The sequence below is a fragment of the Lissotriton vulgaris genome, chromosome 3_1, assembly GCF_964263255.1.
Source record: "Lissotriton vulgaris chromosome 3_1, aLisVul1.2, whole genome shotgun sequence".
NCBI lineage: Eukaryota > Metazoa > Chordata > Amphibia > Caudata > Salamandridae > Lissotriton > Lissotriton vulgaris.
In genome coordinates, this window is record NC_141689.1 from 237,929,373 (window position 1) to 237,953,870 (window position 24,498).

Here is a 24,498-nt window from a genome sequence, read left to right on the forward strand (position 1 = left end):
AAGTCTTGAGATTTATGTTGTTTCTCAAGAGTTGGGTAAGATCGTTTGGCCATAGTAGGATTAAATTTGTGACAGAAAATCAGGCTAGTACACAGAATCCTGCCATTACGGAAGCAAGATGGCGGTGTGACGACGCCACGGAGAGGATGCTCCCGCTGTGAACCCTCGACCCTCGAGCTCTCAACGATTGAATGATTGAAAATGCAGAGTATGCTCCCGTGATATCTATGGCCTGATTTGTGGAAGTTTTGGTTGCTGAAGGAGGAAAAACGAAAACCTCAAAAGCGCCTCGCACTACAAAAAGTTTTTTTTTCACATCGATGTATAACTTTACCAGCCATTAGGAACTGTAGAGCTACAAAGTTACCGGCGTCTCAAGTGGGAGCCTGCTTACCTTCCGTACCTTGCCGTTGGCTGTGGCTGTGGAATTGGTCTCGCTGCTCTGTCTGGGTTTGGGCTCGAGCTCAGTAACGCTTTGGAGGGCTAAGAGAAAGCCGGCGGCCGCTGAGACAGACTGCTGAGAGGAGGAATCGGTTAGCCAGTGAGCGCTTGGAGTATCCACGCAGGCAAGGGTGTCAGTGGCGTCAGAGGCGGAGGCGGAGGCAGACACTCTTCCATTGACTCGAAGCCGATAAGCTTTGGCTCTGGCTTAGAGGGTCCAGGCGCTGAATTACAGAGACTGCCTCAATTGACCGACTTCATCAGGTAAAGCACGGGGGGTTTCTGATTCTCCGAGGTGCTTTGTTTGCTCTACCTGAGGTGTTTAGCCTGAGCTGCCTGTAATACTAAAGTGACTGTGCCGGAGCTCGGAACCGACCAGGAAGTTTAAGATTTGCCCAATCTTGATTGTCTGGGCATTGTGGGGAGAAGGCATACCGAGCTATTGTCCTTTGGTGCTGTAACATCAGTGTAGTACAGCAATCTTTGACTCAAACAACAACGCTATCAGCTTTATTAATTACGCTATTAGGGACAAGGCAGGCATACCGCGCTGATGGCACCCAAAAACGTTAAGAATAAATTAACTAAAGGAACTCCCATGAAAAATGGAGTGGACGAGGATACTTCACCAATTTTTAAACCGATTTCACCAGCAGTGGTAACAAGGATGCCTCGCCAAACTGATAGGCAACTTGATAAACAACAAGCTATTCAACTTTCTCCAGATACACTCACCAAAACAAACTAGCTCTACTACAGCAGTTACCAAAAATAAAGACAAAGAAAAAGACAAGGATAAAGACAAAGACAAAGGAAAAGGCAAAATCGAAGTAACAGGAATATGCACCAATAAATCTGATATATCTATTGATAACTTAGTCAAAGAAGGTAAAGCGATGTCAGACTTGGTGGGTAGGAGCGCTACGTACAAGGCGGACAAGCTGGGTAAGGCAGAACATAATGAGAACACGGTGGTGCAGGTCCATATTACGGATGCTACTACTAAACCTGGCCCACAACCTGTTCAATCTCCTCAGTCCTTACCGGGTTTAGATCCGACTACAATTGACGAGAGAAAAGATAATCTTTTTGATGGCGCTGATGGAAATGATAGCGCTGATAATGAGATGTTCTTGGAGGCTAACTCTGACGATGCAGAATATGAGGAGATAGTTGAAGGAGGTGATACCGAGGGGGGAGAAGACATACGCGAGGACATGGAGAATAGCTCTGTGCAATTAAAGGCTAACAGATCCTCAGCCCTCAAAAAAAGGGGAAAGGCAAAAAACAAAACTAAGAAAGGGGGGAGAAATATGATCCCTGCAGCCTTATTAAACACATTAATACCAACCTTCGCTGGAGGGAAACTGCTTACAGATCAGAGCCCGCTGAACAAATGGTTTCAAGCTCCAAAAAGAGAAACAAAAAAAACTATCACTGACCTTACCAGCAGATAATTCTACTGCAGATGAAAGCCTTAAAAAAAACAACTTAAAAAACCCGCAGGCTATTCTGCTCGAGAGCATTGCCCCATCTAATACAGACCCAGAATCTTTCCCCTTGCCGCTGCCTCCTACAACAGACCTCTCCACTCCCGCTCCTATGAATATACTACCTACTGATAACACTCTTGATGGCAATATTGATACTATTGGGAGTACTGGGAATATACAGATAGACAAACCTCGTGTATTTACTTCCCCTCATAGCGGCTCAGCCCTAACATCCACTATCTCCCCTCCACTGGCTTCTCCCTCTGCTAATGCTGCTAATGTCAATGCCTCGTCTTTGGACCTAATCTTAAAAACATTAATGCATCATCGCCAAGAGGTACAAGACAACTTCCGACAACTACGGGAGGACAACACTAAAATTCATAGCTCCCTTCAGGAAGTCACTAACAAACTGAGTGGCGTAACAAAAGAAATTGAGGAAATACAGCAAAGAGTTGTCGAAGTGGAGGAAACCCTTGCCACTACTACGGCTTCATCGGATCGACACAATGAAGAAATAGGAGCTCTGCAGAGCAAAGTTGAAGATTTGGAAAACCGGCAGAGGCGACAGAATCTGCGACTCTTTTGGGATACCTGAAGGATCTGAGGGAGCTGATGCAAGGGGGTATATGGTAAAAATACTAGAAAAGGCTTTCCCGAAACTATCTGACTGGGACTGGGACTCTCAGCTTCAGCGAGTACATAGACTCCCCATTATCCCCAGAACCCAGGAGAGTAAATACCCACGGCCCTTTTTAATCTATTTTGGCAATTACTTGCTTAGGCAAGCAGTTTCAATGAAAGCCAGACCAAGAACTCCAGTGACAATTGACAATCTAACTTTCTTTGTAAATGGGCGAATTTTGCGAATCTCGCGTTCGCGAATTTTGCGGATTTGCAAACTCGCAATCCGGAAAATCTGCGAATTCTCGCGAATTTGCGGATTATTTTTTTTTTTGTGTTTGCCACTCTCTGTCACCACTGCCACTCTCTGACTACTCATGCCACCCTCTGGCCCACCCATGCCACCCTCTGTTTCATCACAGCACCCTCTGGTTGTCCAGTTTTACATTATTGTGGCAAAGCAAAGCACACCTTCCCTGCCTCAAGTGACCTGAATTAATTTGGGGCTGATTAATGTGTCACAGAATATTTTTTTAGCTGGCACCTGCTTCCATAATGCTTCCTGGTTAGTGATCTTTTGCACTTGCTAAGTGCTTTCATTGTTGCAAAATTAGTTACAACACCTGCCCTGCCCCAACTGACAATAATGAATTAGGGGCTGATTAATGGATTTGAACTTCCAGCCTGGCTCCTGCTTGTCTCCCTTAGCTGTAATTCAGGACCTTTGTGGCATATGTGTAACTATTCTGAGGTTCAGAGCAGGGTCACATAATAGTTGCAACTGGCAACTGAACTCTGGAGGGGCCCCTCAGGAAGCACTACAGGAAATGGCTACTAATGATGAGCCTGAACTTTTGAACCTGGTAAGTAGTTTCAGTTTTGCTAAGATCGTATTTCTGCAATTTAGCGCTTATTCGCGGGGCGCGAAGTTGTACTGGAAAGCCGCGAACTCACGCGAACAGTGCGAGCAAGCCATAAAATCCGCTGCTCGCGGATTTGCGGATTTTGCGGGAGATTCGCGAATCTCGCGGATTGCGAATTTACCGAAAATCCGCAAAATCCGCGAGCTAAACGGATTTTCCGCCCATGCTTAGTAAAATCTGATCTGAGCAAAGTAACTATGGACAGAAGATAGGGCCTACGTAAATTGAGTGACCCCATTAAGTCTCATGGAGCAACGGTTTATTTACAAGAACTGGCCCGCCTCAAAGTTATTATGTCCGGCCATAGTTATTTTTTTTATGATGTCAAAGAGGCGGAGCACTTTCTTTCGAAAATGGACTCAAAATCTTAATTAAGCAAATAATGGGATAGAAGGAGAGGGGGGGAAAATAAGATACATTAGCCTAACCTGCTATGTTACTAACCTGCTATTGGTGCTATATGTGTTTACAATTGACTAGGGCAATTTCCTTCTCTCTTGAATCTTGTTCTATAGTTTTAGGCCATTTGTCTTACTGTATGAGAGCAATACATAGGGTTGGGGTTCCTAGGGAATCCTCCCTGGCTGGCTGCCCCATAAGCGGCAGCAGAAGATATGGGGATGCTTCCGGGTAGGTATAGGGAGAGGGATCTAGGAGAGTGGAAGGGAGGGCAGGGGAATGGAGGAGGGGTGGGAGGAGCTTCGACTTGGGCGAAGCGGGGTTGGTCAAGTAGGGGAAAATTTATTTCAAGAGGCGCAAGAGGCTGAAAATAAAAAATGGAGAAAGAGTAAATTCGGCATTTTGAAGTATTTAAAAACACAGAGGAAATGTATTCATCTATGGCTTCTATATGACCCAGATTAGATGTCTTGCTTGGAATGTGGTAGGTCTCAACAGTAAACAAAAGAGAAGATCGGTTCAGGAAGAACTTAATATGTACGAACCGCACTTAGCTATGATATCGGAAACTCACATCGGGTATAAAGATAGGAAATTATTGGGACAGATTGGATACGAACTTATTGTTTGCTCTACTTTGGGGGCTTCAATCAGAGGGGTGGCAATATTAAAACAGAAACATTTTGCTATTGAAATTACGAAGACGGCTGCTGATTCAAAAGGGCGATGGGCAATCGCTCAAGCACAATTTGAACATAGTAAATATGTGTTTTGTGTTCGTTTATGGGCCTAACATTGACGAACCAAAAATGTTTGATTTTTTAAATATTGAACTGTTGGAAGGGGAAGGGGAGCTGATGATTATGGGGGATTTTAATTGTGTTATGAATTATGCGGTGGACTCTACTAGACACGGTATATCACAACCTATGCGTAAAGTTAGAGCAGCAATATTGGAACTTAGTCGATTGCATAACTTGACAGATGTATGGAGATTTAAGTATCCTAATGTAGCAGGGTTTACTTATTACTCAGCCCCCCATAAATTATGTTCCCGAATAGATTTGGTATGGACAACAAATAGAATTCTGGAAGGATGTAGTATAGAATTGTGTCCTAGAATAACCTCTGACCATAATCCTCTACTACTGGAATTTAATATTTATAATAAGAAACGAGAGGTACGACAATTTACATTTCCCAGATTTCTTATTTCTGATCAAACATTTATCTCCCAATTGAAAGAACACATTAGGGAATTTATAGATATTAATTTAAACACTACAATAGTAACAACTGTCTGGGATGCATGCAAAGCAGGTATAAGAGGCCTTGCCCAACAATACGTGCTTAATAAAAAACGCTGAGGCCCGGAAAGAGATGAAGTCTATTACTTCTAATATTCTGGCTCTGGAACGAAATTTGGCAAATGATTTAATGGAGGGGAAGCTAAATAGTGATAGGATAAGAATGGACTTAGTGAAATTACAATCAGATACTAAAAGGACCCTGAGGGAGAAAAGCAGCGCCAGGCTTCATAAATACCATCTGACACAGTATGAAAGCGGGGATAGGATTGGAAAAGTACTCGCTTATAAAGTGGCAGATAAAAGAGCAAAGACTAATATTAAAGCAATCAAAGGTAGCGATATGGTTACATATAATCAACCAGATCAGATACTAGAACTATTCGCTGATTATTATCGTAAACTGTATACTCCAGAAAAAGTCCCTAGTAAGAAAGATATATTATCGTACCTTAGTTCTTATATGAATATAAAACAAAATAAAGAAGCAGTTGACTTTCTAAATTCAGAGATAACACCAGATGAAATCAAGACAGCATTTTTATCTCTTCCCTCGGGTAAGGCAGCAGGACAGGATCTACTCCCCATAGAACTTTATAAAACCTGCTTGACGGAATTGCTTCCTTTATTTAAATTAGTTGTAGATTATATTGGAGAAACTCGGAGAGCTCCCTCTTCTTGAGAACAGCCAATATAGTATTTTTTCTAAAGAAACAAAAGGTGGCTGACCCATATCGCTGATTAACTCGGACGCTAAGGCCTTTGCCAAAATATTAGCAAACCGACTTGCACCCATAATGCCTGAATTGGTGAATAAGCAACAACACAGTTTTGTTATAGGACGAGACACTACTGCCCATATAAATACGGCTATTACGGCTTTTGATGTAGCGTCAACTAACTCCACCCCACTTGGTATGGTCATACTAGATGCTGAAAAGGCATTTGGCCGAGTGGGGTGGGAATATTTATGGGCCGTATTGGAAGCATTCGGCATGGGGGGTAAATATCTAGGGTGGATTCAGGCATTATATCATCAACCAATGGCACAGCTTAGCTATGCAGGAAAGAATTCTCTCAGTTTTCCAATAGGAAGAGGAACACGGCAGGGGTGCCCCCTCTCTCCCCTGTTATTTGCGCTATCTTTAGAGCCATTTTTTAACACACTCCCAACACAGCATGATATTATTCCATTACAACATAGGGGGAACAATCTAAAAATTACCGCATATGCGGATGATGTAGCGATATTCACCACTGATGTAGCTAAGGCCATACCTGCAATAACAAAAGAAGCAAAAGATTTTGGCAACGTATCCGGATACAAATTAAATATAAACAAAACGCAAGTCATCGCTAATTATAATCCTTCAACGACTGTATTGGGCCTATGTGCTAATGCTGTATATTTGGGGGTTAAAATATCAGCAAAGATTGCTGAAATAATAGACCTCAACTATGATCCATTACTAAAAGAAGTTGCTAAATCTCTTAAAAAATGGCACAAGATTCCGCTCAGCTTGATTGGGCGTATAAATCTAATAAAAATGAAAATCGCACCCAAATTTCTTTATTTGTAGAAGCAACCTGCGTTTTTTGGGGATCCCTGAAAATAAAGAAGGAGGTGACCCGAGGAGGTTCATTATCAATTTATTAAATGATGCTTTTCCCGAAATTACCGATTGGGACTGGGCTCGGGAAATACAACGAGCACATAGATTCCCTTTCACAATGAGGAAACCACGACAAGGTCAAGAAAATTATCCCAGGGCCATTTTGGTGTCATTTAATAACTTCCTTGCCCGTGAAGCTATTTATGTAAACGCTAGACCGGATAAGAAAGCGGATGGTCTAGGCTGTCAGTTCTTCGTGCGACCAGACTATTGCCAAGCTACTGTGGCTCAACGGTGGCAATTGAGGCAATTAATTCCTGATTTTCAGAAGAAAGAAGTAGCAGTATTTCTCCAAGGTCCTGCAAAATTAAAAACCATATTTAAAGGCCAAACAAAATACTTTATCTCTACAATTAAAGCCAAGGAGTATTTGGACTCTCTTTGAATAATCATGAAGAACTCTGATGCACAGTATGATAAATTCAGAATTCGTGCTTAGTAATTATATTGTTTAATAATTATCTAAAAATGCAGGACCGCTATGCTTTTCTATTTTATATTCTTCTTATTTCTTCTTATTTCTCTTCTAAATTTTCTTCTTCTCTCTTTTTTCCTTCTTTTTTTCTTTTTCTTGGTAAGGACGCCATGGGTTAGGGACACGGCATCCATACGTTTCAGGAACTGAAAGTTCCTGTGCCTCCTATAGTGGGGAGGGTGGGGGGAGGGGTTCTGGGAATAAGGGTGGGGGTGGGTAAGGGCAGGGGTTGGTGGTGGGGGTGTAAGGCAGAGGTGTTCAATACAAGGATGAATAGAAGGCATTCAAATGATAATACCGAAGAGCAAATACTAGTGATGATGGTCAACAATTTTTTTCTTCTATTATTTTCGACATGTATAAAAAGGTGAAAATATGTACTATTAATATTAATGGTCTTAATGACTTAAAGAAGATTGCTATGTTTCGAACAATACTCCAAACATTGAATATTGATCTGTTATGTATCCAGGAAACTCACATTTCATGGGATAAATGTTTTCTTTTGGATAATTTGGGATTAGAAGTTTTGCTTACATCTAAACAAATGGGTATTAAGAGAGGCGTTGCAATTTGTATGCGAAAGGGAGTTGGGAAGTGCTTAAAAACACTATCTGACAAATGGGGCAGATGGGGGCTTGCTGAACTAAAAATTAGAAGCTGTAAATTTACCATATGTTGCATTTATGGCCCCAATCTGGACGATGCTGAACTGTTTAATACTATGAATACAGAGTTATCCATTTGGACACAACCGATAATAGTCTGTGGGGACCTAAATATACATATGTCAGCCGACTGGAATATCAAATTAGGGAAGAGATATACGGGTCGTAAGATCAAAACTTATAAAGCACTTAGAGACCTGGTACTAAGTAACGGGCTAACTGATGTTTGGAATAAATTCTATTATAATGACCCTGGATATACTTTTTTCTCTATTCCTCATCGGAAATTTGTCCGTTTAGATTACTTTTTTGTATCCTCAGTTTTTTTGGAGAAAATCCGCATTGAAATATTACCACAAGTCATTTCAGACCATAACCCCATAATTGCTGAGATTCAATTTCCCACTGATTGTCAAAACCCAACTAGATCCTGGTCATTCCAGAGAAATTTATTATTAGATGAAGATTATCTTCAATTTATGGTTACAATCATTAAAGATTACTTTCTAATAAACAATGATACTGCCTCTCCACAAGTAGTTTGGGATTCTTTCAAATCCATTGTACGGGGCGAGACAATCAGCTTCGCAAATTATAAGAGGAAAAAAAACCAAACAGAGTTTAAGGATAGGCTAAATAAGATCAGGTTGGCCGAGATGGAATTATCTACTGCATGCAAAAATAATGTTGGTATAGAGGATGCACAAATACGATTAACCATTGACCGTTCAGGTCTTCGTATACATATTGCCGACGAAGTAGCTGCAAAATTTAAACAATATAAAACTGAACGTTACGAATTTAGTGAACGCACGGGGAAAATCTTAGCACAGCGCTTACGACAAAAATCTTCTTTTAATGAAATACAGTGTGTTAAAGACATAAATGGGGTCTCTCACGAAAGTAAGGAAGGAATATTAGAGGCATTTCACGGCTTTTACAAGATGCTGTATAATGATCATAATAATGAAGTTGATAAGACTCTTAATCCCATAAATTATCTTCAAAACACTAACCAAATTTCTTTGTGTACAGATGATATTGATCTATTTGCTAGGCCAATAAGCTGGGAAGAGATTGAAAAGGCTATTATGAGTCTAGCAGCTGGCAAAGCCATGGGGCCCGACCAGATTCCCCTCGAATTTTATCGGACATTTAGACATTTGCTGAAATCAGAGTTGTTAAAAATCTTTAATGTAGCATTCCAAGACAAATCCCCTGATTCTTGGTCCACTGCCACTATAGTTGTTTTTGTGAAAAAGAACAAGGATCCAAAGGAACTAGGCTCGTATCGTCCCATTTCCCTTATCACGGCAGACAGTAAGATCTATTCTAAAATCCTCGCAAATAGATTAAATGATGTCATGGCAGGCTTGGTCTCTCACACTCAACACGGGTTTATTAAACATAGGGACACTACAGATCACGTTAAACGTGTTATTGCACTGCTGGATTGGGCTCAAGCAAAGGAATCCCCAGTCGGAGTGATCCTACTCGATGCTGAAAAAGCGTTTGACAGAGTAGACTGGGGGTTCCTTTGGTCTGTAATAGAATGGAAGGGCTTCCCATCACAATTTATTAAAGCTGTACAGTCACTTTATTTTAATGCAAAGGGTGTAATAAGACTAGGCACGGATATCTCCAGACCATTTTCAATCACTAGGGGGACCAGACAAGGTTGCCCCTGTTCTCCACTTTTATTTGCACTTTATTTAGAACCTTATTTGAACAGATTAATCACAGAACCTGGCATCCCACCAGTCCGACTTCATGAGGTTGATCACAAAGTCTTAGCATACGCAGACGATGTGGCCATTGTAACCTCTGATTCTTCTACCGCTTTACCTAAAATAATTGAAGTTGCTAGTGAATTTGGTAAATTCTCTGGATACAAACTTAATATCTCAAAAACCCAGATTATACATTCTAAAACTGGCACACCCACTGATATTCCACTAAATTCTACTGCCACATACCTCGGTGTAACTATATCATCTAAAATAGATGACATTGTTGGACTAAACTTGGATCCTTTACTTATATCCACTAATAGAACTTTAGAAAGGATAAATAATTTACACTTATCCTTATTCGGACGGACCAATGTCATTAAGATGTTGATCTTTCCAAAATTTCTTTATTTTTTCCGCACTATTCCCCTATTCTTTTCTATGTCTCTTTTCAATAAAATAGATAGGATGTTGTCCAAATTCCTATGGGGGTATCGCCGCTCAAGAAGATCTTTTAAAGTGGTGTACTCTCCCGCAAGGGCGTGCTGGGTTGGGATTTCCGAACTTTAGAATATATTATTGGGCTATCACTCTTAAAACAATTAAGGTCTTACTATTTCATGACCATGTTAACGAAACCTTTATGGCACCATCTATTTTCGAAATGCTTATGGGCGCTCATGTGCGCCAATGCTTATTGATATTCATGGAGCCGAGCTATTACAAAAAAACAAAATTTAAGGTTTTTCTTTCTGCTTTTTTGGTTTGGAGACAAATTAACAAAGCTTTACGGATAACTTCAAAATATAATTTTTATACACCTATCTGTTGCAATATTTCATTATCAGGGATCTCTCAAGATATCCCCACCTATCGACTTCGTTTGGGACAGATTCATTCAATTGGGCAACTGTATCAAAATGGGGTTTTAATGTCCTTCTCTGAACTCCAAGATATATTTGGCCTTTCCAGAAACGAATTTTTCAAATACTTACAAATTCGTAGCTTTTTGGAAAAAAAAAACCTCTTATACAGTGACGCAATGGAGACCAACGATATCTTGGAGAGTGGTAGGAGGGATAGCCGTATTGGCACAATTTATCAATTAATGGTTAACAGGTTGCATGATGATCTCGATCAACAAGCCCAGAAATGGGAAAGGAAACTGTGCATAGAAGGGATAGATTTGGCAAGGGCGTTCGAGATTAGCAACAAAACACTAATCAACAGCTCTCTCAAAAGTCAACATTACATGGCTTCTTTAGATCTTTATTATACACCTGCTAAACTGGTTAAATGGAAAGCTACGAAAGGCATCAATTGTAGCCGTTGTGGAACTTTAGCAGCAGACTCATGTCACATGTTCTTTAGTTGTCCTAAACTAGTTGTATACATAGACAAGATAGAAAAGTTTTTGACCAACTTGCTTAATGTTAATATCAAACTATGTCCTTCTGTGATTATCTTTGGTATATATTTTCCATCCAAGAGTTTATCTGTTGATCAAGAACATTTTCTTTTTATTGGAATGTCCATTTACCGTTTTTGTATTACTTCAAGATGGCTAGATGTCGATCCACCATCATTTGAGCAATGGTTGGGAAAGCTGTTAAATGTTTATAGAATGGACAAAGCAGTTTATAAACTGAAAGGACAGAGAAAGAAGATATTTGCTAGGAAGCTATGGTCTCCTATTGACAACTGGATCTAATTCAATAATGACCACATCTGTAAAGAGATATTTTACGTGCTACATGCTTTATCTTTTTTCTCTTCTTTTCCTTTTTTCTTACTTAGTTTAGTTATTTATGTATCAGCAACTATGTGAACGATTGTCATTGACTAAATGCTGTCTTCGTCCTTGTATACTTTATGCCTCTGCCATTGAAAATAAAAAAATAAAAAAAAATAAAAAATGTCTTTATTTATTTAGATCAATCCCGCTACGCCTTAATAATTTTTTTTTTTTTAAACTTGATGGAATTTGCTCTAGTTATATATGGGGCTACAAAAAAGCTAGGAGAGCAATAAATCTCCTAAAACTTCCGACTGAAAAGGGCGGTTTAATGTTTCCCGATTTTAAATTATATTATTTTGCTTCCTTCTTTGGTAGGATGTGCAGTTTATTGAGAAATGATAAATCCTTATTTTTTCATCAGCTAATGCTAGGGCCTGATTGCAAACAATTCATAGACCGAACTAATGACCCAAATTACTTCAAACGAGTAAAATTCAAGACTACTAGGCATATTGTACAAATTTGGAAACCGATAATGACCCTTGATAAGATATCTTATTTTAACTCTGAATTAAGGCTATGGGGGAACCCAGGACTTCCTGGAATTTTTTCAGATGGGACTTGGACAGTATGGTCTAGCTGCGGCGTTAATACCCTTGGAGATCTTTATGGCTCTGACGGACTATTAGGGTTTACTTCGCTTAAATTAATACACAATCTAAGTGATAGGATGTATTTTAAATATATGCAACTCCAAGACTTCTTTGTTCGTAAGATGAATGTCAAAGAAATAAAACACTCGGACATCTTGCAATGCCTGTACTCAGATCGGACTAAATCACTGATTAGTGAAAGTTATGGACTTCTGAATCAGGCAAAGGGAGATGATTGCGGAAAACTAGCATCTAAGTGGACGGCTACGCTGGGATTAAATATAACTTCTAAGCAAATATCTGCTTCTCTTCTTCAGATTAATCAAGTGGTACAGTCTTCTAGTATTAGACTGCAGCTTTATAAGACTATCTGACAATTATATTATACCCCTCAGAGAATTTCTAGCTGGGCATCAGATAATTATAAAAATGAACGCACAAGCTGTCCTAAATGTAAACTGGAGGCTGCTGATATTTGTCATATGCTCTACTCATGCCCGGCATTATCAGAGTTCTGGAAGGGCGTAGCAGATGTATTAGAAAGGAAACATATTGTGTTTCCGCCTCTCTCAGCTCACCTAATTCTAATAGACCTTCAGGAACTGAATTGTCCAAATAAAGATCTGAATTCTATCTTATTTGCTTGTGCAAGATTAACCATAGCTAGAGCATGGATAGCGCCAGATCCGCCACACGTTATGGAATGGTGGGCCTTGGTGAATGAAATACACACCATGGAGATTGCTTTAGCTAGACTAAGAGGGCCTAACTCTCTGAGGAAAAAAGAAAGGGGTTGGGAATTGTATTTGGATCAGAATAACTTTCCAAGAGTAGATTTGATGGCTGAGACCACATTGTATTTTCTTATAAGCTTTATGGTTATTTTTCTCCTCTGTAATGCTTACGTATTCTGCTTCTCTTTTTTTTCTCTCTTTCTTTTGGAAAATAGTTATTATATAATTATGTCATGAATTGTAAATGTATTTATTTAATGTGCCTCTTGCAATACCAATAAAAATGTTAAAAAAAAGAAAAAAGAAAAGAAAATCAGGCTAACATGCAGGAACATTCAGGGATAGCTGTCTGGCCTCAGAAAGAAAAAAGTCCAGGCTGAATCCCAGGTACTTCAGGTACGTTTAAATGAGCAACATTACAGTAAAAGGGCAACAGGAAACAGAGGTTCTGCACGGCCCAACCGCCGCACGTGACTTTCACCACCACGGACCCTTCCAGAATGTCACACACACATCGAGAATTCTGGAATGACTAGGCCCACCCACATCCCTTGGATAGAATACTTTTCACTGTAAAGCATTATTTAATGTATACGTTTTACACACCTTTGGCAGTGCTTAATTTGTAAAATATGAAGTGCAGGTGCTCAAATGTTTGGCAGAGGCCACACCTACTTTTCTCTGGCTCCGCCCACTTCATCCACTGGCTCCACCCACTTACTATATTAGCCCCACCCACATTTTCAACTGGCTCTGCTAAAAGTCAGAGGTAATATATATCTGGCTGATCCGAATTTCAGCAAGGAAGCCTTCCTCATAGTAAGGTTTTGATAGGAGGGTCTCTTGCCCTGTGAACATTTTGAAAAAGATTAACTCAAAAGTGCATTTAAAGCACAATTTTGGAATAAATTAGCTAAAATCACTAATGCAATGCAAATCGCTTAAACTGAAAGGACACTTTCTCTCAATTCTAGTGTGTCCCTCTCCCTCCCTAGTTGATGTATGATTGACTACACCTTGCAATATAACAGCGTTAGAGACACGCCTGTGGATATCCTCCAGCTTCATCTCCCGCCACCTGGGCTCCCACCTTCTCTCCTGGACCTCTTGACTTTTTGCTCTGTCCTGGCCGACACTTTCCTGCTGTTTTCGGACAGTTTTCTCTGGACTCTAGCCCTTCTCCCATTCCCTCGTCCTTTAACCCTTTTCCCCGTGGATGATCCTCAAATGTTTCCTCCCTTTTCTGCTTCCCCTTCTCTCCATAGCCATATACCCTTGCATACCTCCAACCCTCCCTTTGTGCTGTGACTACTGCATCCACACTTATGGAACTCTGCTCTTTGACTTATTGTAATAACTCTAATCAATGGTATTTGCTTTAGACCTTGCACCATATACCATTCCTGAGTATATCCATGTGTATCCCCTCCCTAAGTAGATAGAGATATCACTAGTATATGCCTAGAGTTTATCTCCTCTTTGTGTGACTTTATCTCTTGTACATTTGCATTTTTTTCTGTTTGTAAAACTTTGTACCTTTTTTATAACGCATGTATTCCTAAGTCCGTATGTTTTCAACTGGTTCTTATGTAAGTCAAAAATTTGCCGCTTGTAACCTTCAGTCCTTATGTTTGAAACTACTGGGTCCTATGTAAAGCGATTTGACACCTTCGGGTAAAGTTCGCGCTATATAAAATTGCACAAATAAATAAATAAATTGTTCCTGCCTTCAGTGTGTACTTGCTTTGTGTGTCTCTCTCACCCAGGACTGCTCTCACACTGCTCACGCCCTATCCATTGCTTCAGAAAACCCCAGCCCTGCTTTGCAAATGTTAATGTGTAAGTAAGTCAGAAGAACATTTGCGCACGCTGCCTGCAGTGCTTGCAAGTTGCCTGGCACAGCCCCAACCCCCACAGATTTTATGAGCGTGCCCGCCCGACCTGCCCTGAAAACGAAACCGAATCCTGCCCTGGGCCTGCATCCTGCACTGATTCCAGGCAGCCCGCAACTGCGCAACAAATGGCCAGTGCACACTGCTGGCAGCAACAACAAAGTACCAGTAGCCAGGGCATCAGAAACAACATTTAGGCAGTGTGACCGGACGTCCATGAACAAAAAAAGTAAATCTGTAGGCCTCGCCTGCGCAGATTTATTAGTTAATTCATTATATATGTGTGACTGATGTCTCATGTCTGACTCTGCCGGCCTACGCCGCCTGCCTATCATTCCCAGGCCAATCTTCATGATAACCAACGACCGACCAACCAATCAACAATTAATTGATTTTTAAAACGTAATCCTGTCCCCCGCCGGGCCCAGCCAGGCCCTGCCCAGTGCCAGCCCTGCCTGAGTGCTGCCTCGCCTCACCTGCCTGCAAAAGCGCTGCTCGCCTCATCATGAGGATTATTTATTTATTTCGGCCGGCGCCGGCCTACCCCCTGGCCCCATCTTGTCCAGGCGCTGCTCGTAGACGGTAGCAGTGGTAGGTAGAGTCGGTAGACCAATGCCAATGATCAGGATGATTTTAAAAACCTGACTGGCCACCGGCACCACCACCAGTAAATTAATTAATCACCCAGGACTGTAATCACCGCTACTAGTGTAAGGGCGCCAGGCCCTGCCTCGCGAGTCGCTCCTCGCCCTCCTCACCAACGACCGACCAACCAATCATCAACAATTAATTGATTTTTAAAACGTAATCCTGTGCCCCACCGGGCCGCAGTGGTAGGTAGAGTCGGGGTAGACCAATGCCAATCAGGATGATTTTAAAAACCTGACTGGCCACCACCACCAGTAAATTAATTAATCACCCAGGAGGACTGTAATCACCACTATACTAGTGTAAGGGCGCCAGGCCCTGCCTCGCTAGTCGCGCGGCTCGCGCCTCGCCCTCCTCACCTGCTGAGCGCTCGGAATCGGATGGATGCGCTCCCAACTCCGAGTCCAGCAACTTTGGGCGGCGAAGGAATACCAGAGCAGCAGATACTCGCCGAGGGCCAGGGAGAGGGGTGCGGGTATGCTGGGGCGCGGTGGGCAGAGAAAATGCGCGTGCAACATGCAATCTGCGCATGCGTCGCTTCCTCTGGCGCGCACAGCCCTAACCCCCGCAGCAAAGCACTGCCCAGTGCCCTGCCCTGGCCCCTGCAACTGCAACACTCAACAGTGTCCCGCCCACTGGGGCCCTGATCCGCGCCGCGGCCTGGAAGAGACAGGACTGGGAAGAGAGAGAGTATTGTAAACTGGGAGCAGCTCAGCAGCAGGCAGGCACGTGACGTCAGCAGTAAGTACACAAGTGAATGATGCATGATGATCATCGAAGACTAAGTAAATGAATCACAACAGCAGCGCACGCTCTCTGTGTGTGCCAGAGTCACTCACCGAGTCACCAGTCAGTGCGCAGTGACACGCACGAGTCACGACTTTAAAAAAATGTAATTCTGAGGCAGGAGGACAGGTGCACTTAATGCCCCGTGATAGACCCGGCCCCCATAATTAAGTGCCGGTGCTGAGCACCGGCAGGCTCCGGCTCAAATTACCTTTGGGAAGATTCTGAAAATCTCTGAGTTGATGTGGAATAGTCCGCTGGAGTCCACCTCGTATTTGAGCTTCGTCCCAAGTGGGGTGTTTTTCTGTGTGGTGAACAGAAAAGCAGGGGCGTTGCAGCACCGAGAGAGAGCGGACCTAAAAAGAATAAAATAACAGTGAGTGATGTGGGGTGGGAGAAACCGCACGACCCTTCTAAAAATTCACAGGTTTTGTTTCCCTTTTTGATCCCCTGGGTTTGGGGCTCTCGAGGACACTGAGCTGTGCCAATCAGATTAAATCACTGCATAGTCTCTTAACCCACGTTCGATGTGTGCAGCAGGGCAGCCTATCCAGTGGCTGTATCGTGATAGGCTGCACAGAGCCGAGCGCCTGTTTTTATGCCCCTGCAGTGTGTAAGGTGAATTCATTTACCCTGATATTTCTCTGATTTAAACAATTACTTCAGACAGAACAGCTCAGAAATAGAAGGAGGCAAACATTACTCACTGCTCCTAAGAGTCAGAAGCCCCCTAATGATGCGGCCCAAGGTGTGTATACAGTCAAAACTGACGTTTGAAGTTGTCAAGGGTTGAAAAGTTTAGTAATTTACAAGGATTTACCGTTTTGAGACTTGCTAGGTCAACAGCAAATCCCCTCATTCTGAGTCGTGCCTATATACTTTAACAAATCACATTGTAAATTGTGAAGCTTGTGGTAGCTTAAAGTTTTATTTCATGCATTTATCAAAGAATGAATTGTTAATGTTCTAATGTTTGCAGTTGATTTCATATCGGAACCCAAATGCAGCTTTTCATTAAAGAAAAAACTCGTATTTTCAAACATATTTTATGGCAAGGGAAGCAGGTTGTAATTATATGATAATTTTCCTTAATTATAACTCTAAACAGCATCTATGATGTCATTGAAACAAAAGGATACTAAGGGTACACTCTCTTTAACTTGCTGCTCTTTGCACGTTATTTGTCCTTTTCAGTATTTATGTTTTAACACACTTGTTTTATTATGTATAACTGTGTGCATGGATTATTCTCATAATATTTTTTATGCCTACTTATGCAACTCTTGACTGTATCAGCTACTCACAACATTGCTACACTTTTCATACGTTTTTACTTCTCTTTTATACCATTTGTTGCCGCCTTTCTCCTTTTCTCCTTTTGTTGGCCTTGTATTATACCAACAATTTAGTTTTCCTCGAGCTGTAATTTGCCACTTTCTCTGTGTTTGCCTAAACATGAAATCAAACTCTTTGTATTAAGGCTTTTACAAATAAGTAATAAACATCAACTATTCTGTAAATTTATCAATGAATATACATTTATTATGTTGATTCGCCGTTATGCAATTGCATTATCAAATATGTATTTTGAAATAAACATTTAGGCCCTCAATACGATGTCGGGCGGGCGGTCTGACCGCCGGATTTAGATGCCAGCGGTCGGAGCGCAGAGGGCCAGGGAAGGACTGCCGCCTCCGATAGGCTCAAGGAGCTAATTGGGGTGGCGGTCGGACTGTAATCCCTACAATGGGGACAGTGCCTGTGCAGGCACTGCAATAAGGATTACAATGTCCCTTTCCCACAGCCTTTCTATGGCGGTCTCACCGGCTTTGGAAATGCTGTCGGAAAGGGACTTTAGGATCTCCAAGCAGGGCTGCAGTCTCCCATTGGCCTCCACTATGTGGCCCTGGGGGCACATGTGGTGCCCCACAAACATCCATATACATTGGCACATTCTGCATGGATGTTTAAAAACATCCCTTTTTCTATTGCAGCTAGTGTTGCGCCTCTTTTCTGAGCACCAGCACAAGCTGCAATAGAAAAAGGGATATTTTTGACTGTCTACATGGGGGTTGCATCATATTCAGGCAGGTGCGACCTTGTCGAGCGGTCCCAATCCCACTGCGATGGCGATCAGATGCTCGTCCGACCGCCATCGAAATAAGGCCCATTGTGAAATACAAATATGCAGCGTATTCATAAACAGTATATGACTATGTTTCTATATAAGGTAAATACAATAGAATTGTTTATATCATGTTGGCAGTATTTGGTAGCTGATTTTAAACCGTTTAAAAACTTGAAACAGATTTTTGAATGGAGTATTAGGAAGTCAGGAAAATCTATAGCAAGAGCAGAAGGGAAAAGGCTTTATACTAGATGTTGTCTTTATTTACTTGAGTTGCTTAACACCTTGGCTGCTAGGGGGTTTTCCCCTCCTGTGCTGACATTCCATGAATCCCTCTGTTCATGACAAGGCCAACTCGTCAAACGCACAGCGCAGGTAACACCCATGACGAGCTGACCTTGTCATGAGCATGGAAGGAGTTAAGGCAACATTTCTCTGTCGCCATTTTATCCTATATTATTCTATATTTCAGGTTTATGTAATACAAAATGCCTTTGAAAATAGACCTCTAAAGCTCTACTTCCCACCTAGGGGCTGATTACGATCTCACTAGCAAGGCCTCCGAATCAGATTCGGAATTGCTGAAATTGATCCGGAGCCCTAGTTCCCAACCGAATCGTCCCACATTCCAAAGGACCAAGTACGATGTGAATATCTCGTCCGTGTCGATCCAATAGTTTCTGAACCCGATCTTGTCAGTATGACTTGTTTGCAGCCGAACCGTACCAAGCATTGGAGCTGGCTTCTGAACGAGCGAGCTTGATGCACGATTCGGACAGCCGTATCGACTCGTTTTGCTGGGATGAAACAGCTGAGGGAAGAAATGCGTTACTCACTGGTAACTGTAGTTATCAAGTATTGGTGTCTTTCATAGATTCACATGCCTAAATCATTCCCTGTCGTCTGAATGGGAGACCCCGGTACATAAATAAAGTAATGTCCCATAGACATATAGATAAATAGGCCTAAAGGCCTCACATTAGTAACCTATCTCTATCCTTTTGTACAAAGGACCAAACTCTAGAAAAGAGCCAATCAGCTGTCACCTCCCTCTAGAATCCTCCTGGAAGGAGCCTCAGTCCCTCAGATTTTCATACGTACAAAGCTAAGAAGGTGTATTACTGAGAGAAGTAGGTGAGACCTTCCAGGGGAGGCGGGAGGGTTGCATGTGAATCTATGAAAGACAACAATACTGGATAACTGCAGTTACAGGTAAGTAACGCATTTCTTATCCAGTGTTAGGGGGTGTCTTTCATAGATTCACATGCCTGAATCAGAGTAGCAAGCAATGAACAAAGCGCATTTCGGATGGTATAGGATATGCAAGTCATTAGATAACAACATATCAAACAACTGATAGAAACATGCATTTGCAAGCAAGATATACCACCACAGTATACAATAGAGAAATGTGCATACATGAGAAGGATGGAGGGCTGAATGCATTCCGTAGGGGTATACAACGTTTACCACGCATTTTTTACCACGCACTACACTTACAACGCAGGCATTACCACGCATACCATTACAACGCATTGCGCTGGGGGGCGCTCTAGGATAGGGAATAAGTTTAATTTTATATCCAACACCTTCCCTAGTGTCCACAGGGACTGGAGTTGGAATATAAAATTATACTTACCACTATCCAGCACCTCAAAGCGCTATGCGTTGTAACGGTATGCGTTGTAAATACCGCGTTGTAATGGTATGCGTGGTAATAGTATGCGTGGTAACGTCATACATCCTTCCGTAGGGACCCTTTCTGGGGATGCCAACTTGCGAAGTGTGGGCATTTGGTGTTGGACCTTGCGGCAAACAGGTCGATCTGAGGAGTACCCCATCTCGAGAAAATTAGGTTGAGGATCTTTTGATCCAGTTCCCACTCGTGAGATGTTGTTCTCTGTCGGCTTAGTGAATCATTGTCCATGCCTGGAACATACTCTGCTCGAAGAGATATGTCGTATCCGATTACCCAGTTCCAAATTTTCTCGTGAGAGAGTGTCATTGAGCGAGTCCCTCCTTGTTTGTTTAGGTAGTGCATCGTCGTAGTGTTGTCTGTACAGACGAGCACTAGGGAATTTTTGATTCTCGGAAGGAAAGTTTGCAGGGCGAGGAAGACTGCCCGTAGTTCAAGGAGATTGATATGGAGCCCCTTTTCTAAGGGGAACCACTTCCCGTTTATCTGTAGTTCTTGGAGGAAAGCTCCCCAACCTTCCAAGGAGGCGTCTGTCGTGATGACATGTGGTGTAGCTGGAACCAGGAATGGTAAGCTTGAGAAAGGTTTCAAACCGATATCCACCATTGAAGGGCCTTGGCCATTTGAGGAGTGACCTTTATGCGATCGTCGAAGGACCCTGTGCATTGGACCCATTGTTTTGCGAGTGCCTCCTGGAGGGAGCGCGTGTGTAGCCTGCAGTGAGGTATCAAGAGGATACATGATGACATCATTCCCAGTAGGGATTTGAAAAGTCGGACTGTTAAGGTTTTCTTTGAAGTCACAAGCATAGCCAGTGTCAAAAGCCTGTTCTTTCTCTACTGAGATGGAAAGGCTTTCTTTAGTCGAGTATTGAGAGTTGCACCTAGGAAATTGATGCGCTGAGAAGGTAGAAGGACTGATTTCTCCCGATTGAGTGTGAGTCCTAAATGATTGAAAAGTTGCAGACAAGCGTCGGAAGACCTGGACGCGTCTTCCAAGGATGCAGCCTTGATCAGCCAGTCGTCCAGATACAGAAAGACTTGATGATGGCGCTGCCTGAGATATGCAGCAACTGGGGAAAGACATTTCGTGAAGATGCGAGGTGCAGACTTGAGCCTGAAGGGCAGGACGCAAAATTGAAAATGTCTGCCTGTCACTGCAAATCTTAAATACTTTCTGTGGTTTCTGTGAATCGGGATATGGAAGTAAGCATCCTGAAGGTCCAGAGACGTCATGAAATGTTCCCCTTCAGTAGTTGTAAGACCTCCTGGATCGCCACCATGCGAAATAACTGCTTCTTCAGGCATTTGTTGAGGGCCCTGAGGTCCAAAATTGGTCTCCACTTCTTCTCTTTTTTCCGAATTAGAAAGAAGCAAGAATAAAATCCCCTTCCCCGTTGAGATGGAGGTACCTTTTCTATTGCCCCTTTCTGGAGCACAAGAGAGACTTCTCGGAGAAGCAGCCTTAGATTTTTGTGATTCATTGGGCGGGGAGGAGTTTGGGGTGGAATATGCGTGAATTCCAGAGAATGGCCGAATTGAATCAATTGAAGGACCCAGTGGTCCAAGGCAATCTAACTCCAATTTGTTAAGAAATAAATCCTTCCTCCAATTTTTGATGAGGAAAATGAATCTGGGACTGGCTGAAGCGTCATGTCATTGTTTACGCCCATTGTTTTTCCGCTGTCCTTTACCACGAAAGGACGACTTGCCATAAGAAGATTGTTGTCCATGTTGTTGGCGTTGTTGATATTGGGGTCGACTCTGGCCCGAAGAGTATGAAGACCTGTATTGATAGTTTCCTCTAGAAGAGGACTGCCCTCTTCCTCTAGACCCACGAAAGGACTGGTTCTTGTACTGGAGAGTGCCCAGAGCCCTAGCAGTGTCTGTGTCCTTTTTTATATTCTGCAGCGCTTCATCAATTTTGGAGCCAAAGAGCAACTGGCCATCATAGGGCATATCCAATATTTTCATTTGCACCTCGGGACGAAAGGAAGTTGCCTTTAGCCACCTTTGCTGTCGCAAGACTGCTGCTCCAGCTAGCTGACGGAAACCAATTGTAGCAATGGCCATCGCACAGTCTATTATTTCTGACGCCGAGGTTTCGCCCTCTAGTAAAATTTTCTTTACCTCCTCTCTGGATGTATCTGGTAATTCCGATAGGTATGGGGCTATTTCTGCCCATAAGAAAACAAGTTACTTACCTGTAACTTCAGTTATCCAGTATTGGTATCTTTCATAGATTCACATGCCTGAATCATTCCCCGTCGTCGAGGCGGGAGTCCCACGGTAAATAAAAAAGCAGTGCCAAAAGCACTTTGTAGTAGTAGGCCCTAGAAAAGGCCTGAGGCCTAAATTATAGTAGCCTATCTACATCATTATGCTAAAAAGACCAAAGTCTTTGCTCCAACCAATCAGCTTACAGCACCCTCTAGAACCTTCCCTGCAGAGCCAGCTCTCCTCAGATTTTCGTAGCACAAGTGGGAACAAGTATCCCGAACTTAGAGAACTGACACTCCGGGGAGGAGGGTGGGTGCATGTGAATCTATGAAAGATACCAATACTGGATAACTGAAGTTACAGGTAAGTAACTTGTTTTCTTATCCAGTATTGGGGTATCTTTCATAGATTCACATGCCTGAATCAGAATAGCAAGCAGTATACCCAGTATACAGTCGGTTGCGGATGGTGGGAGACGTGTGCTGATCAACTCCCAGTTGCATCCATTATTTGTTACCAGAGGCTTGATAATGCAAACCTTCAAAGTTAAAACATGAGTTATAAGAACTAGAGACATGCATAATAAAGTCCAAACATGGATATGTAAATCTCATACACATCCAATATATCTACTAAAGTACATATAAATATAACATGTTAAAATCGCATAACCTCATGCATATCATCAATAAAGGCAAGCATAGATAATATTTAAAAAGCCAAAGGGTAACAGAAACTGGTATTAACGAAAAAAGGTAGCGTAGGACCACCTGTCCAAGTGCCGAACCCTCTTGACATGTAGACTAAAGGCAGTAATGTCTCGTGAACGTGTGGACATTTTTCCATGTCACAGATCCACATATCTTCTGGAATTACTCCAGCCTACAAAGCTGTGAATGTTGATACTGTTCTAGTCGGAAAGAGCTTTGACCTTCCTCTGCAAAGGTTTGTTAGTCTTGTCATGGCAGAAAAGATGCTAATCATCTGGCTATTCTTGCCTTTGTTACAGCCGTTTAAGAGTAGCTTGACCATAAGCCACGAACAGCTGGCTGGATCATCTGAACAACAACAACAACAACAACAAAGGAGTTTATAAAGCGCCTGGTGACGCCATCCCGGCGTGTCCCCGCGCTGTGGAAAGAAGTCAAGTACAGAGTGGGGAGTTACAGGGAGAACAGGTGGGTTTTTAAGCTTTTCCTGAAGGCGGTCTCCGAGTCCGCTAGTCTGATCTCCATAGGGAGAGCGTTCCATTCCCTGGCAGCCATAACCCGAAACGAGCGGCCACCCATCCTGGCCTTCCTGATACGGGGTACAGTGAGCAAGCCAGTTCCCCCAGAGCGAAGAGTTCTGTTGGGCTCATAGGGAATGGCTAAGTCATTCATATAGGAAGGAGCTTTTTGGAAGATGATCCTATGGCACATTAGTAGTGCTTTAAACAGAACTCTTTTTTTTATGGGTAGCCAGTGGAGGGTATCTAGAGCAGGTTTGGATGGAGCTCTCTTGGGAAGTCTGAGGACTAGGCGTGCTGCTGTGTTCTGTAGGACTTGAAGTCTCCTGATGTTATTTTGCGATGTTCCAAGCAGCAGCACGTTCCCGTAGTCTATTCTAGAAGTCACTAGAGCCTGTGTCATAGTGCGCCTCGCTTCCAGAGGAAGGAGATCAAGGGTACGGTTAAGGGTTTTCAAGACCCCATAGCATTTACCGACCATCCTGTTCACGTGGCAATCGTAGGAGAGTTTGGGGTCAACCCAAATCCCCAGGTTCTTGGCTGCTTCACAAGGGGTGGGTAGCGGCCCCAGACATATAGGCCACCACTCCTTGGTCCAGCTCGTATCCCTGCCTCCCATCACCAGAACCTCTGTTTTCGAGCCATTGAGCTTCAGGCAGTGTTGGGTCATCCAACCTGCCAAAGCCTGCATGCAAGATTTGAAGTTGTTTGCAGAAACAGAGGGGGCTTGGGATAGGGAGATGAGAAGTTGAGTATCGTCGGCATATGAAACTAGTTCAATGCCGAACGATTGAACCACTTCAGCCAAAGGGGCCATATACAGGTTGAACAGGGTAGGGCTCAGGGCAGAGCCCTGAGGCACCCCCTGTTCCAGGGCAATGCTGTCGGAGAGAGAAGCACCTCTCTGAACCTGAAAGCACCGGTTGGTGAGGAAAGCCTTCAACCAGCCCAAAGCTTCCCAGGTGACCCCGGCTTTGTTCAGACACTGTAGCAAGATGGAATGTGCCACAGTGTCGAACGCCGCACTCAGGTCCAGCATTATA

General features: G+C 42.7%; 1 protein-coding gene across 2 annotated transcripts in view; it reads right to left on the reverse strand.

Moving 5' to 3' along the window:
• The window catches only part of ST8SIA5 (ST8 alpha-N-acetyl-neuraminide alpha-2,8-sialyltransferase 5), a 410,270-nt gene that overhangs the window by 112,362 nt on the left and 273,410 nt on the right, over nt 1–24,498 (reverse strand). For both annotated transcript variants that reach the window (XM_086960349.1, XM_086960348.1), the window contains one exon: nt 16,396–16,540. In XM_086960349.1, the coding sequence (XP_086816475.1) occupies nt 16,396–16,540 (145 nt within the window). The remainder of the gene's footprint in view (nt 1–16,395; nt 16,541–24,498) is intronic.